The sequence below is a fragment of the Planococcus citri genome, chromosome 1 (assembly GCF_950023065.1).
Source record: "Planococcus citri chromosome 1, ihPlaCitr1.1, whole genome shotgun sequence".
Taxonomy (NCBI): domain Eukaryota; kingdom Metazoa; phylum Arthropoda; class Insecta; order Hemiptera; family Pseudococcidae; genus Planococcus; species Planococcus citri.
The window spans coordinates 17,093,617-17,109,529 of NC_088677.1; the positions used below are offsets into that span (position 1 = coordinate 17,093,617).

Here is a 15,913-nt window from a genome sequence, read left to right on the forward strand (position 1 = left end):
TCTTTGCCAGCCAGTCCACGACAAGAACACGGAGAAATACGAATCGACGAATATGGACTACCTTGGCAGCTTGTGCAGCTGAGACGAAAGCTGAAAGCTAAAACAAGTTTGCTCGTAGTGGTTAAACCGACAACTTAAAACGTAGATACCTACCTAAGACGCAAAGTGCAAAAGCAAAGCTACTTTTTCTGCTGAACTATAGAGGCAAGCGAGCTGGTTAGTGACTCAAAATACGAGTACACACACGACACCAAGCAATTTTTCATTAGTTTGGTGCCTCGATGAACGTGTACCTGCAGCTTTTACATCTTGGTGGCAGCGGACGATAACGTTATAAGCACCTACATCAGTTTTTATTGTCAAATCACCGAAATCAATCGGCGGATCGATGGTCTGATCGGTCGGTCGATTGGTCCCTTTATCGATATCGGACACGGCGACCCTCAAAAACGTCAATCAGTCGACTTCGATGGATTTGCAAGCTAAACGCAAAAAATTACTCAGGAAATCGACGAAAGAAAATCAGGTAGGCCAATACCAATTTACCTTACTTATGTGTACATTACCTACTTCACTACCTGAAGCCCTGCGTTCCCTCGACTAAATGCATTTTCTCGCTCTCCCCCCCACTCAATACTATGTATCAACTTCAAACCTATGCTGTACTGAAAACTTTTTCATTTTTGCTGTTCCACCCCCCCCCCCTACTCGAAATATTCGAAACAACTTTTTGAGGGAGGGGGGAGAGATCTGTAGCCAGAATCGTCAATTTTCGCAACAAAATACTCGAAACTCTTTTTCGTCTTTGCTGCCTCGTCCCCTTCTTAAAATATTCGAAACCAGGGCTGTAGCCAGAATCGTAAACTTTTGCAACAAAATACTCGTAACTACGTCCATCTCTTTAAGTCGTCCAATAATTTCAAATTGCTCCAGAATAAGGCATGTCGATTTCAAGTGACGAATTGGAAAAGGATGTTTTCAAGTTAAAAAATCATAATTAAAAAAAAAATCCAAAATCACCAATTTTTGCAACAAATTACTCAAAACTTCCTCATCTGTACTTTGAATTTGACCGCTCGATGGATTTCCATAATTTTCTAGCCAATGTAGAGCATTCAGAGATTCTTCAGAGGAAGTGTCAAGATGGAGGCCTCCAAAACTGAAGGAAAAACAGGAAAAAATCATTCATGCACCAAATTGACACCACTGACTTTTTTGTTTTGATCATGAAACACGATTTTGGCAATTTCGACAAAAAAGAAGACTTTTTGACAATTTTTGAAAAAGGGGGACTTTCTGACAATTCTGACTAAAAACAGGGCCTTTTTTGTCTTTTTTTGATGAAAATAAACAGAAAACTTCGAAGCTGTTTTGATTTGAAAAAATTAATGTTTTTTTTTTAATGCCAATTTTGGAACAAAAATAGGACTTTTTTGACAGAAAGCCAAAATTTAATGCTTTTTGGATGTTTTAGCAAAAAGACAGCAATTTCATCTTAACAATTTTAGCAAAACAGGACATTAAAAATTTTGATAAAAAACCAGAATTTTTGACAATTTTGACAGAGAGGATGAGGACTTTTACAGTTTATAGCAAAAAACGGCCCTTTCCGACTACATTGACAAAAAAATGACCTTTCTCGGCAATTTTGGCAAAAAGCAGTTCTTTTTGGCGGTAAAAAACGAAATTTTTGAAAATTTGGCAAAAAATATGACTTGAGAAAATTATAATAGAAAAAGGAAATTTTCAAGAATTTTCTCCTCTTCTATTAAATTTTTTTTGGCAATTTTTCCAAAAAAAAGACTTATTGACTGTTTTGGTAAAAAAACATGACTTTTTTGACAATCTTATTAAAAATGGCTTCCTGAGGTGTTTTGACAAAAAAAAAAAGGAACTTCATTTGGCAAAAATCAGCGCTTCTTGACAATTCAGGTAAAAATTGGGGTTTTTGATAAAAATGGGACTTTTTGACAATCATGCCAAAAAAACAGATAATTTTTTGGCAATTCTGGCGAAAACCAGTAGGTACCTACTTTTTGACAAATAGGTATTTAGCTAATTTGAAAAAACTCGAAATTTCAACAAAAAAGTGTTTTTTTTGACAATTTTGACAGAAATAAAGACTTTTGACCATTTCTGCAAAAATGTGACTTTCTGACTTTTTTGAAGGACCTTTTTTTTTTGACAATTTTGGCAATAAATATTTACCTCGTACATTTTGTGGCCAATTTCCAAAAAAAGTGAACCTTTTAATTTTTTTGCAAAAGTTAGGATTTGATTCCTACTTATCAAACATTTTTACAAAAAATGGGACTTTTTGATCATTTTGGGTAAAAATGAGGACTTTTGACGATTTTTCCAAAAAAGGACTTATATTGGCTATTTTGGTAAACAAAAAACATCGACTTTTTTTGACATCTTATCAAGAAATGACTTCCTGATGTTTTTTGATAAAAAATAAGACATTTATTTGTCAAAGAACAATACTTTTTAGCAATTTAGGCAAAAACCAAAAATAAGTCTTTCTGACTGTTTTGATTTAATGAAAGAAAAAAAAACAGCCTCTTTTGACAGTTTTGGGAATAAATAGGTATTACATACACTTTTTGACTAATTTCCAAAAAAAGTGAACCTCTTAAATTTTTTGCAAAAGTTAGGATCTGATTATACTTACCTACTTATCAAAAATTTCAACAAAAAAAGGGGACTTTTTGACTATTTCGGGCAGAACTGAGGATTTTTGACAATTTTGCCAAAAAAAATGACTTTTATTGGCTGTTTTGGTAAAAATCAAGACTTTTTGACAATATTACCAAAAAAGAGCTTCCTAACGTTTTTTAAAATAAAAATTATGTTTTTATTTGGCAAAAATCAGTATTTTTTTAGCAATTCAGGCAAAAACAGGAATTTTTGATAAAAATGGGACTTTTTGACAATCATGTTAAAAAAAAACCAGAACTTTTTTTTGACAATTCTAGCGAAAAACAGTAAGTACCTATTTTTTGACAATTAATATTCAGCAATGTTGAGACATTGAAAAACTGAAAATTTCTACAAAAAAAGTGTTTTTTTTGTGACAATTTTGGGAGAAAGAGAAATAAAAACTTTTGACAGTTTTAGACAAAATGGGACTTTCTGACTGTTTTGATTTTTTTTTAAATCTAGACTTTTTTTACAATTTTGGCAATAAATACTTACCACAGACTTCTTGTCAATTTCCAAAATAAGAGAACTTCTTAAATTTTTTGCAAAAGTTGGGACTTATGTTATTTATGATTAAGTATTAAAAATTTTAACAAAAAATGGTACTTTTTGACAATTCTGACATAAATGAGAACTTTTGACAACTGTGCACAAATTAGGAGTTTTTTGACAACCATGCAAAAGAAGAGGCCTTTCTATACATTTTAACTATAAAGTATTTTAGCTAAAATGGAACTTTTTGAAAATCCCGATAAAAAAACGCTGCCAACTTTTTTCCCGCAATTTTAGAAGAAAAACATAAATTGTTGATCATTTTTACAAAACATTGGACTGAAGGCAAAAACAGCATATTTTTCTGCTGGGTACTTTGGCAAGGAAACAGACCTTTTTTGACAATTTTGAAAAAATGAGTAAAACAAACGTAAGAATACGGAATTCCCAATTTTTCGCTCACCCATCCATATCGCACTAAAGAGTACATTTCTCGCTGACTCTTGTTACATATTTGTTGTCCTTGCTCATGAGTTGTTCACAGACCGGTATTTATTCAATTCCCCGAAGAGCCAGTTTTTTAAATTTTTTTTTTTGTTATTGTTACATTTTTATTTTTATTTAGCTGAGTCGAATGCCAGAATGCATGACTGTACCATACTCGTACATAAAGTCGTATACTTAAAACCGGAAACCAATTCGAATAAGTAAAAATACGAATATAAAAGCGAGTGCGACGCGTTGTTTTGTAATCAAGAGTGGGTGAGAGGAGGGGACAGCCGGACAGGGGACACGCTCTCAAAATTTCATATCAGGTACAGAAATACAAACATGCGAGATCTTAGGTAGGTAGTTTGAAAATTTTCAAAAATGGTAGATTTAAAAATCTGCTAGAGCCTCCAAAACTGCTCAAAACAGTTCGAAACCATTCCCAATCGATTTGACAAGTCAAAAGAAGGCTTTATCCCACATTTCAGCTTTTTAGGTCAATTTGATAAAGTTTTTTTTTGTCTCGGTCCAAATTTGATTTTCAAAATTCGCCAAGAATCCAAAAAGGGCACCTTACCTCCCGAAAATTTATATTATCGTCATCTAATCGTCATCCTATTTTATGCCAATTTTTCAAGATACATTTGCAAATCGACTCATCCACAAACAACGATGGCAACGGGGGTAATCGTCACAGCGACGGCGACCTTACCGGCTACGCCCACAACGACGCCTTCAACACCAACTCAAACGCAACCATCGCCACGAATTTTCCGAAAAAATTGAGCTTGGAAGAAAAAAAATATTTGTTAGCGGTACGAAATGGGAATTTGGCCTACGTGAAAAGGTAAGCTGGTCATGTATCTCGATACCGTTGTCTTTGTCTTTGTTATATTTTTCAAATTAGTTGGCCTACTTTTCACTTGCTGCAGAGTGATCGAAGATGCTCGTAAATGCGCTTTGGATGCGAATACCGGTTCAAATGAGGATCAAGTGGATATAAATTGTGTAGATTCGTTGGGCCGAGGAGTGATCACGTTGGCTATTGAAAATGAAAACCTCGAGATGGTCGAATTACTCATCGTAATGGGCGTTGAGCCGAAAGATGCTCTATTGCATGCCATAAACGCTGAATTTGTCGAAGCAGTCGAACTACTATTGGAATATGAAGAGCTCATCTATGTCGAAGGTCAAAAATATGTAAGTTGTGGCCTCACATTTGCGTCAAAGTTCAATTTTTTTTCCTTTAAATTACTCTCACCTGTGTATTTTGGTGTGTGCCTTGTCCAGAGTTGGGAAAAAGTCGATTGGAGTACAGCTGTTTTCACTCCTGATATAACCCCTTTGATTTTGGCTGCGTGTAAAAATAATTTTGAAATTTTGAAACTTTTATTGGAAAGAGGAGCAACAATACCTAAGCCACATCATATCGGGTAAGAATGCTCAAAGTTCAGTATAAAGATTCAGATGTATTACGTATTAAACTTCCATCTACTGATAATTAATCTACTGTTGAATCAGTTGCGAGTGTTCCATTTGCTCTCAGGAATCACGAAACGATTCGCTGAGACATTCCATGTCTAGAGTAAACGAATATCGTGCATTGGCCAGTCCGTCTTTGATTTCGCTTACCAGTGACGATCCTATACTGACATCTTTCAAGTTGTCTTGGGAGCTACGCAAACTGGCCAAGGAAGAGACCGAATGCCATAAAGAATACACAGTGAGTTGAATTTTAAAAAAATACTCGTACGAGGGTTGATCAAAATGTTATTAGACTTAACCTATATTTCATGTTTAGAATAATCGTAGCGAGTTCGTAAACATACCATTGGAAAGAGCAAACCTTCCTCTACAAAATAAGCGTATACGGAGTTTTCTAGATGAAGTAGTTTCGAAAGTAGAGTGGTTTAAAGAGAGGTACCTCAGGTGACTTCGGCGCATTTTTGATTTGATAAAAAAAATGTACAAAAAATGCTCAAAAATTTTATTTGACGATTCTACGGCTTACTTTGGAGTTAAATTAGTGTCCCCTTCAAAATATTGACCATTCTGAGCGATACATTTCACCCAACGGGTTGTCCACTCTGTAAAACACTTCGAGAACTCTTCCTTCGGTAAGATGTTCAAAAACATCGAAACCATCAAAGCCAACGTCATTGAATCGCTGCGCAAGATACTGAAGGAGGAGTTCTCGAAGTGTTTTACAAAGTGGACAACCCGCTGGATGAAATGTATCGCTCAGAATGGTGGATATTTTGAAGGGGTCACTAATTTTAACTCCAATGTGAGCCGTAAAATCGTCAAATAAAATTTTTGAGCGTTTTTTGTACATTTTTTTTATCAAATCAAAAATGCGCCGAAGTCACCTGAGGTACCTCTCTTTAAACCACTCTACTTTCGAAACTACTTCATCTAGAAAACCCCATATACGCTTATTTTGTAGAGGAAGGTTTGCTCTTTCCAATGGTATGTTTACGAACTCGCTACGATTATTCTAAACATGAAATATAGGTGAAGTCTAATAACATTTTGATCAACCCTCGTATGTACCTAATGTATAGTCTTTATAAATTGCTAACAAAAATTTCGCTCAATGATATCTAGGAATTGAGAAAACAGTGTCAACAATTCGCTGTCGATTTGTTGGATCAAACTCGAAGTTCGGAAGAATTGGTCATCATTTTGAATCATTACAATAAGGATGACGACGCTTATGACAACGAAGACTATAAAGAGACTTGTGTGGGCAAATGCAAATGCACACCATCGCCTACTATGTCATCTGAAGATATAGTCAAATTACCATTAATACAATTAGCCATCAAGTACAGACAGAAAAAGGTTGGTCTACGTCGACAGTCCACCACAAAAGAGAGGAAGGGAGTTAAGGGATTGGCAACAGTACCAATTTATTTTTAGATACCTATCCACAAAATATGTATGTATAAGGGTATATTTTGCTCTATATTATTTACAGTTCATAGCTCATCCCCACGTGCAACAGTTACTGTCGAAAATCTGGTACGACGGACTTCCAGGCTTCAGAAGCAAATCCTTGGTACAGAAATGTTACAACATCATCGTGGTGGCTATTCTGTTCCCTGTTTACTGCATATCTTACATGCTGTTCCCAGAATCCGAATTTGGTCGAACTATACAATTACCCATCATGAAATTTCTTGTACACGTCACATCGTACCTTTTCTTCTTAGGTAAGTTTCATCGATGCTTCCGGACATTTAAGGTCAATTTTGACATCAACAAATACTTGAAAATTTATCTATTGGCAGGATTGTTGATTCTGGTCTCTCAACGTGCCGAAGTGCTGGTTATTCAGATAATTGGTACCGACAGAATGAAACAAAATCTAGTCAAGTCGATGCAAAAACAACGTGGAAATCTGCCTACTTACTTGGAATGGAATGTACTGATTTACGTTTTAGGTATGTACGTAAATTCTTAAAAAATGCTCAAAATACATCGGAATATTTCAATTTTTCGCAAAATGTTCACCCATTTTTAATGCGAATTAATTTCAAAATATTTAATAAAAAGGTGTCTCATTTTTCAAATTTTGAAAAAAAAAAGAAAACTAAAACTCATAATTTCTATATTTTTTAAAAAAGTTGAAAATTCAAACGAATTTTATCAAAAAAAAAAAAAAAAACAAAAAAAAACAAACAATGATGCACGTTTAATTTTAAAATATTTTAAAATCGCAAAATTTTGAATATAGGTGCTTGATTTAAAAAAAAATAAAAACTAGGTACTTGGATCAATTTTACGGTAAAAAAATTTCAAAACTGCTCAAAAGAAGATTTCATATAAATTTTTAATTTCCTACTGGAATTTTAACCCATTTTGTAAAATTGCATAAGTAACACCCCTTTTAAAAAACGCGATAATTTTCATCAATTTTGAGCTCTAAATGTTTCAAAACTGCTCAAAAAAAGTTCTGATTGGAATTTTTGATCTTTTGCTGAAATTTCAATCCATTTTGAAAAAATCCTGGATAGGTATATCATTATAAGATAAGTATCTCATTTTGGCCTCAAAATTCTTCAAAACTGCTCCAAAAAGTTTGGATGAAAATTTTTGATTTTCTGATGAAATTTTAATCGATTCTGATGGATATCATGACACCGTTTTTTCTACAGCCAGAAAATCTTGACCAGAATTGGATTGAAAAATTTCAAAAAAAAGCTATAAAAATGTTCTGAAGAAAATTTTGGATTTTCTTGCGAAATTCCCATCTATTTTGATAAGTTGCATGATACTTTTTTAGGAAGTCCCAAAAGTCATGACCCAATTTTGGAGCTCAAAATTCTTCAAAAATGCTCAAAATATTTTAATTTTTCACAACATTTTAACACATTTTTTATGCTTATGTTTATGTAAATAAAGTTGAGCATTCAAACAAATTTCAACAGAAAAAATCAACGCATACTAAAATTTCTAATGAATTCAAAATTCCAAAATTTTGTGTAGGTATTTTAAAAAAAAGTAAGAACTTTAATTTTTCGAGAACTTGGAAATATTGTATCAAAACAATAAAAATAGAAATTTCAACTTTCAAAGTGTACCCTATTTCACCACATTCTCAAAAAAACAGAAAAAACGAACACATGAGAATAAAAATTAATTTAAAAAATACTTTCAATTGGAGCCCCCCTTCACCCCCCCAAAATCTATCCACCGCAAAAGTTTCAAAATTCCATTTTGAAAATTATTAAAAAACATTTCTTTTTGAATACTTACTTGAAAAAATTATCTCCTTGGAAATTCCGTCAGGTTAAATAAAACTTGATGAAAAGTAATTTTGAAAAAATCTCATATTTTCAATCAAATTGAATTGAAACGATTTTTTTCGAAATCTAAAAAAAAACACTTTTATCTATTTAGGTTCTTAGAAGTTTGGAAAAAAAAACAAAAAAAAAAAACAGAAAACTCAACGCAACCTAAAATTTGAAAATAAGCTAAGTTTAAATAAAATGTAGGCCTATTTGTTTTCGAGTTCTTCAAACGCATTCCTTCCTCAAATTTCAAAAAAAAAAAAAACTCTCGAGTTGAAAACAATAAAAACGAACATTTCAGAGCTAAATTTTGAAAAAAATGATCACTAAAATTTCAATAAAAAAACAAAAAAAAACTAAATGCGAAATATTTTTGAAAAAAGTTATAGGTAAATAATTTAACCAAATTCCAAATTCAAAAAAATTGATGCTGTGTAATTTTGAAAAATTCCAAATTAACAACAAACAAAACCTGTTTAAAAAAAAGTCCCCATCGAATTTTGAAAAAAATTATACTTTTTTAGGATAATTTTTAAAAAATGTCCTTATAGGAACTTGCTTTCAAAACAATAAAAACGAAAATTTTTAGGAAAACTTCTAATGATTTTGTTTAAAAAAGAGGTATAGAAATATTTAATATTTTTACAGATTTGAAAAAAATTCAAAATTTCACTCTAAATCGACCAAACTGATGAAATTTTAGCAAAAAATTGCATAGATAATGCAGACTCGTCTACAGTTATACAAGTTTTGAATTTGTAATTTATGTGTTTTCAAGGATACATTAAACAGCAAATATTGGAGATGAGAAAAATTGGCGTCGAAAATTACGTACGTGGCAGTCTGTGGAACGTACTGGAAGTGATAAAAAATGTAATCTACATGTTAGTAGTGGGACTTCGAATTTACGCATACGTCAGCGAGCAGATGGAAATACAACGAGATGCCAGCACCGCTTTCATACCTCGTGAGAAATGGGACACCTTTGACCCTGAATTAGTAGCCGAGGCACTTTTCGCTACCGCCAATATTTTAAGGTACCTACCTACCTACCTACCTAAGTACCTGCCTACCTACTTACCTAAATATTAATTTTGTAAGGATTGAAAATCTACATTCAGGAGTGTTGAAAATTTTTGTATTTATTTGCAGTGCGCTGAAACTGGTTCATATATTTTCGGTCAATCCACACCTCGGACCTTTACAAATTTCTCTAGGCAGAATGTTTATCGATATTTTGAAATTTTTTTCCATCTACGCTCTGGTGTTATTTTCATTTGCCTGTGGTAAGTGTACATATATCTAGTCTATGCATTCCCATGTACAATAACTACTTGTATAAGTTCAGAGGTAAGCCGCAAGTGTTTGGGGTTTAAAAATGGAACATTTATACAGGTCTAAACCAACTTCTGTGGTATTACGCATCACTGGAACGTAAAAAATGTTTCACATTGCCCAACGATACTCCAGACTGGGAACATGCCGCCGAATCATGCACGAAATGGAGAAGTTTTGGAAAGTAAGCGTCCATTTTGTTATCACGTTCTTGCTCTTGAAAGGAAGGTATCTCAACTCGCACATACATTTTTGAATTGGATAGAGCTAAATTGAAAGAGCATACAAAAATATATCATTTGCCAAAATTTCAAGTGTAAAAGTGCATTTTTTGATAATTTGTTGAATTTTTAAAAACAAAAGCCTAAAAATGAGAAAAAAATCAAAATCTCACCAAATGGACCTAAGAAGCTGAAAAAATGGGATTTTCAAAAATTCACTGAAGACTCCAAAATACCTTGAAATTACCTCTAGTCGATTCAGCATGATGAAATTAAGGTGCAGAGTAAATTTCAGCTTTCCATCTTCATTTAATGAAATTTTGTAGAAATTTCAATTTTTAAAGATCGGTCGAAAGAACCAAAACTGCTCAAAACGATTCGAGACTGTTTTCAATCAATCTGATGGGTCGAAATTGGCGTATAGTATCTGGAAATTTATTTTTCTGTATTAATTTGATGTTATGTATTTGATTTTTTTCTCATTTTTAGCCCTTTGATTTTTGAAAATTACACCAAAAATCAATAAAATACACTTGAAATTTTGGCTTCTGATATATTTTTACATGCTCTCTCCATCCAGCTTGGTCCAGTTCAAAAAAACTGAACCGAAAGTACGTAGATTGTAGTCATATGCTTGTGTACTTGCAGCTTATTCGAAAGTTTACAAACGTTATTCTGGACTGGATTCGGCGAAGTAGGAGTAGATAGTTTCGATTTGGCTGGAATAAATCCGTACACCAGATTTTGGGCTCTACTCACCTTCGCAGCGTATTCGGTTTTAAACGTTACCGTGTTGTTGAACTTGCTCATCGCCATGATGTCCAATTCGTACTCGATAATAGCAGTAAGTGCTACAAACTCTGAAAAGCTTAAAAACGATGATCTGATGAGTTATATGTATGGTTCGTTTTGTTCAAGGATCAAGCCGATGTCGAGTGGAAATTCGCCAGAACCAAATTATGGATAAATTTTTTCGATGAAAAATCCACCTTACCGTCACCATACAATGTTTTACCTACTAAGAAAACGTTTCGATACGTTTGGTCACTTTTTCGACGATTCGCAAGACTATTGTGGAGGTTGCTGCAACGACTTCGACGATTACGACGATCCGATTCAACGCAATTGCAGAAACAGCAGCAACAACATCACCATCAGTCGTCAGTTTCGGTAAGCGACTTGTTTTTTACACTTTGAAGGCCCTTGGTTTCGACTCCTTTGACCCAGTGGTCTGAAATTTGTCATGAGATACCCCCTCCCCTCCCCAGAAAAAAATTGGTAAAACTGCTTTTTTCAAATTTTAAATACATAAATAGGTCAATTTTTTCCATTAATTCATAGGAAAAACGACACGGACACCGGCGTCGCCGTCAACGAGTGCACTCAAATTCGTACCGAGGCCAACCAAATGGCAGCTTTTCTCGTGTAATGCGAGCTCTGGTATGGCGCTATATGTCTGCCAAGCATAGGGAATGCGAAACTAATTTGGTAACCGAAGATCATTTGCAAGAGATTAAAAGCGACATAAGTGGCTTGAAATTTCATCTACTGGATGCATTGGAGAAATGCTCCACCACCAACATGACCACCACCGCCACCGCCACCGCCACCGCCGCTGCCGTTGCTGATGAGCGTGAGAAGCAGCGAATCAGGCCAACCACCTTATCCCTCTCGAGTAAGTAATTTTTTGAGGGAAATATGCCTACATGAAAATTTTTAAACCACACAACAAGAAATCACTGGAAGCCTTCAAATTTCAGGGGTTGAGATTCGATTATTGATGAATTTTTAAAAACTCAAATTTGAGTTCACATAATGTTCAAATTGACATAGGTTGAATTTGTTTGCACCCTATTTTAGACCTCTCGAGTCGATTGGGGGTGGTTTCAGGCCATTTTGGAGCCTCCCGCGGATTTTCAGATTCAACAGTTTTTGAAAAAATTCTGTAATTGAGGTGAAAATGAAATACATATGTACACTCTAGGGTGGTCCTTAACTACATGGTAAAAAAAAATGTGCGATTTTTTCCGCTCCCACCCCCTAAAGTGGTGACCTCGGGTGAGAAAATAATTCCCTATTTTTTATTTTTTCCATTTTCGAAAAATTCGGGCTGCGGTGGGCCCCTCAATTTTCAAAAATTTGAAAAAAACCTAATTCAAAGAAAAATTTTCGAAATTTCAAAATCTCGAGTTCCATCATCTCTAGAAGGTCCTTTTGAGTAAAAAAGCCTCTCATGGCGATTTTAGCCCCCTCCCATGAAAACCAAGCCCACAATAGCTGAAATTCGTATATTATGTGAGATGTCCTAAAATTGGTTGTTTTTGGTCTTTCCTCCTTCCAACCCCACAAAGTGGTGTCCTTTGGTTAGAAAATAATTCCCTATTTTTTATTTTTTTCATTTTCAAAAAATTCAGGTTGCGGTGGGCCCCTCAATTTTCAAAAATTTGGAAAAAAAACCAATTCAAAGAAAAATTTTTAAAATTTCAAAATTTCGAGTTCCATCGTCTCTAAAAGGTCCCTTGTGAGTAAAATAGACTCTCATGACGATTTTAGTCCCCTCCCATGAAAACCAAGCTGACCCCATCCAGAAAAGCCAAACTACAAATTTCAGTTATTCTGGTGGGGTCAGCTTTTTCTCACCCGAGGTCACCACTTTAGGGGGTGGGAGCTGAAAAAATCCCAACTTCAAAAATAAGGACCACCCTAGTACACTCATTGTCGGTTAAAATCCAAAAGAGCTCCTTTCAGGAAAACATAGTGAAATCGGCACTTTCTCCAATTTTGACGAAACTCATCCAAAATGTTAGTTTTGAGATAAAACCATCTCAAAAAATTTCTAGTCGACCCCCCTCCCCCACCCGAGAAATGTGTCCATACATGCTCAATATATAAAATTATCGCTCTCAGAAGGGGGCGTGGTCAAAAAGTTTTGAAACTTTCATTAAAAAATAGTCACCAGATAGGTGCGTTTGTAAAATTAATTTTTTTTTTCATATTTAGGGTTGAGGAGAGGGTGGGGTGGTTGGTTGAAATTTAAAAAATTTGTAGAAAAAAACGGAGAGGGGCGCCTCTGCGAAATTTTTTCAGAAATTTAATTATACCCCAAGGAATAACATATTTTATCTTTTGTGGAGCTCAAAAATCGGGGCCACAAGCCACAAAAAATTTGTGTTCAGACTTTCAAAGCCACATTTTTTGGAAAAATGAAATTTCAAGTCAAAGATGACTATTTTCCCTTTTTGAGCTCCAAAGTGGGTAATTAAACAAATTATTCGGTGGCAAACATTAAGTAAACTGCATTTCATAGCAGGGGTCAAGGGGGGTCAGGTCCCCTAACCACCCTTTCGAAGAATGGGAATTGAATTTTGAGCACTTATGGGCACATTTCTCGGGTTGGGATGGGAGGGGGGTTGACTCAAATTTTTTTTTTAGGTTTTACATCAAACCTAAAATTTTGTAAGAGTTTTGTCAAAATTGGAGAAAGAGTCGATTTCACTATCTTGTCCAGAGAGGTCATTTTCTCCAGTGATTTTGTGATGAAGTGAAAATCCACTGGAGGCTTTAGAACGGTTCAAAATTATCACCAATCGACTTGAGAGGTCGAAAATAGACTATAAGTATTCACATATCTGATTTTGCAAGTTGTTTTTTTGCATTTTTTGCATATTACTTAATTTGAAAACCTGAAAAAAATTCTTTCAAGTTTTTGATATTACCTACGTTACACTTTTGGTAGGTACTTTTTTTTATTGGTTTTAAGGTCCAATCACCATTTTTGCAATAATTTTCATTTTACAGCGCCAGCTACAACGACAGTACCTTCCAATAAAAAACAACGAAGTTGGCAAAGGCAGCTGATGAACGATTTTCATGTCGGTCTCATCACCAGACGCTATAGAGAAAGTAACGAGAATACGCCTTCTCCAACCACAACTCCGCAAAAACATTTGCTAAAATTCCATAGTTTAAACAGCGAGCAAGTCTTATCGCTGTCTTTGAAAAAAACACAGAGCGCCAGCTTGCATGGTTATTTTCAAAATCTAAGTGTTGCAGACGGGAGCGCCATTGATGGCGTGAAAAACGACCAAACAGCTGCAGCAAGCGCAGACGAAGCTACCAAACAACAGTAAGTAATGACTGATGAGAAACTCTGATCTTACGAGGGACGTATCCAAACTTGCGGTAATAATTTTGAACCGGACGAAACTAGATCGAAAGAGCATGCTGAATGTTTTCATGTGCCAAAATGCATTTTTCCATTTTCGGTGAATTTTTGAAAATCAAAGGACTAAAAATAAGGGGAAAAAATCAAAAATTCAACAAATTGGCCCAGAAAGCTGAAATTCAGTATGTGCCTTATTTTCAACTCGCCAAATCGATTTGAAACGGTTTCCAACAGTTTTGAGCAATTCTGGAGCCTCCAGCAGATTTTTAAGCGTTTTTTTTTTTTTTTTTTTTTTTTGGAAAACTGTAATCTCCAAGAGGTTATTGGAGGCTCCAAAACGACGAGAAATCACCTTCAGTCGACTTACTAAGTGAAAATCTCATGTTTCATTCTGGAGGCTCCAGAACTGTTGAGAATGGTTTGAAACAGTTTCCATTCAAATCGTAAAATCGAAAATAGGGTACATACCAAATTTCAACTTTCGAAATTTCCCCATTTTTGGCCCAAATTTGATTTTCTAAAATTCACTCTGGGATTTGAAATTTTGACTGATGATACATTTTTGCATGATCTTTCGATCTAGCTTCGTCTGGTTAAAAAATTTGTGCGTCAGTTGAGATGCCATCCCTTGTAAGTAGATTGTGAGCGAAAAAACTGACCCAAATTCATGTCATATTGTGTTATAGTTCTCAGATTGGAAAATGCCGCAGTGAAGAATCTTTGAAAAAACAAATGCAACTGCAGAAAGCCATTGATGAAGCCGCCATCTCCACTGGAACCATAAAGGCGACTTTGTCGCAATCCTCCATCCTCCCAACTGGTTCCACCGCAGACACAGAACGCGAGGAGCCTAAATCGTTGACACGCGATCTTGTAAAAACTGTTCGATTTGAAAGCTAAGAGCGAATAGGATGAATTGGTCGAGTTCCAATAATTACCTAAATTCTATTTTAACGTGAATGCAGGCGAATTCTTTTTCATGACGTGTGCTCTTGATAATATGACGTCATAGGGCATACCAATCTGCATATCTTATCAGTATTTCTGTTTTTCCGGTACCTTTATATAGTTTTTATATTCTTCTACTTCAATTCTTAATTTTTTCTTAATAAATTCTTACCGAAAAAAATGACGATGTTTCTCTCTTTATAGCTCATCATACGAACAAAACAACAATACCTAATATTATTAAAGAAATTATTATACCTTATTTGAGTTATTGGGGGAAGGGGGGGGGGTTCTTTTATGGAAAACAAAAAACAATAATCATGAACACTAGAAAAAATATTTCAATTTTTGAAACTCATTATTACATAACAAACCTTATATGTAATTGAAACCAAAAACCAAAACATCTTCCTGCAGTGAAGGCAGAATGCAACACTGATTCACAGCAGGCAGAAGTTTTGCATACTCGATGACGAATTTTCACCTCATTTCTCGAGATCTGAACAGAAAACTTTCCTCCAGTGGAAGGATACAGAACAGATCTGAAAAAAAATTAAGAGCACTCTACCCGTAATATGTATATTTGATAACTCAAGGCAAAACTGAATTGACCATTTGGATCATCGTCAACATACATAAGAACGTGTAAACAGTATGATCTACGTACATTACGAATTTACAATTACATTCAACGTTACCATAGATGACCTATTACAATCCAAAAAATATTTACACGCACGTCAACTTTTTTAAACATAATACAG

General features: G+C 34.7%; 1 protein-coding gene across 1 annotated transcript; it reads left to right on the plus strand.

The window, feature by feature from the left end:
* Positions 1 to 185: 185 nt before the first annotated feature.
* LOC135849372 (transient-receptor-potential-like protein) lies at positions 186 to 15,347 on the plus strand. The gene is made up of 16 exons (XM_065369767.1): positions 186 to 526; positions 4,323 to 4,531; positions 4,617 to 4,884; positions 4,975 to 5,117; positions 5,206 to 5,407; positions 6,292 to 6,528; positions 6,665 to 6,899; positions 6,978 to 7,130; positions 9,259 to 9,517; positions 9,633 to 9,766; positions 9,876 to 9,999; positions 10,685 to 10,880; positions 10,955 to 11,206; positions 11,378 to 11,711; positions 13,835 to 14,162; positions 14,888 to 15,347. Exons 1-16 carry the CDS (start codon positions 470 to 472, stop codon positions 15,099 to 15,101), a joined length of 3,345 nt encoding a protein of 1,114 aa, XP_065225839.1. The 5' UTR covers positions 186 to 469; the 3' UTR covers positions 15,102 to 15,347.
* Positions 15,348 to 15,913: the final 566 nt, after the last annotated feature.

Bases quoted from the DNA above. Each gene is read 5' to 3' on its own strand.
- LOC135849372 (XM_065369767.1), top strand. From the start codon at position 470: ATGGATTTGCAAGCTAAACGCAAAAAATTACTCAGGAAATCGACGAAA. The intron at 5,118-5,205 runs GTAAGAATGCTC...CTGTTGAATCAG, and splicing joins CCTAAGCCACATCATATCGG to TTGCGAGTGTTCCATTTGCT. The intron at 6,900-6,977 runs GTAAGTTTCATC...ATCTATTGGCAG, and splicing joins ATCGTACCTTTTCTTCTTAG to GATTGTTGATTCTGGTCTCT.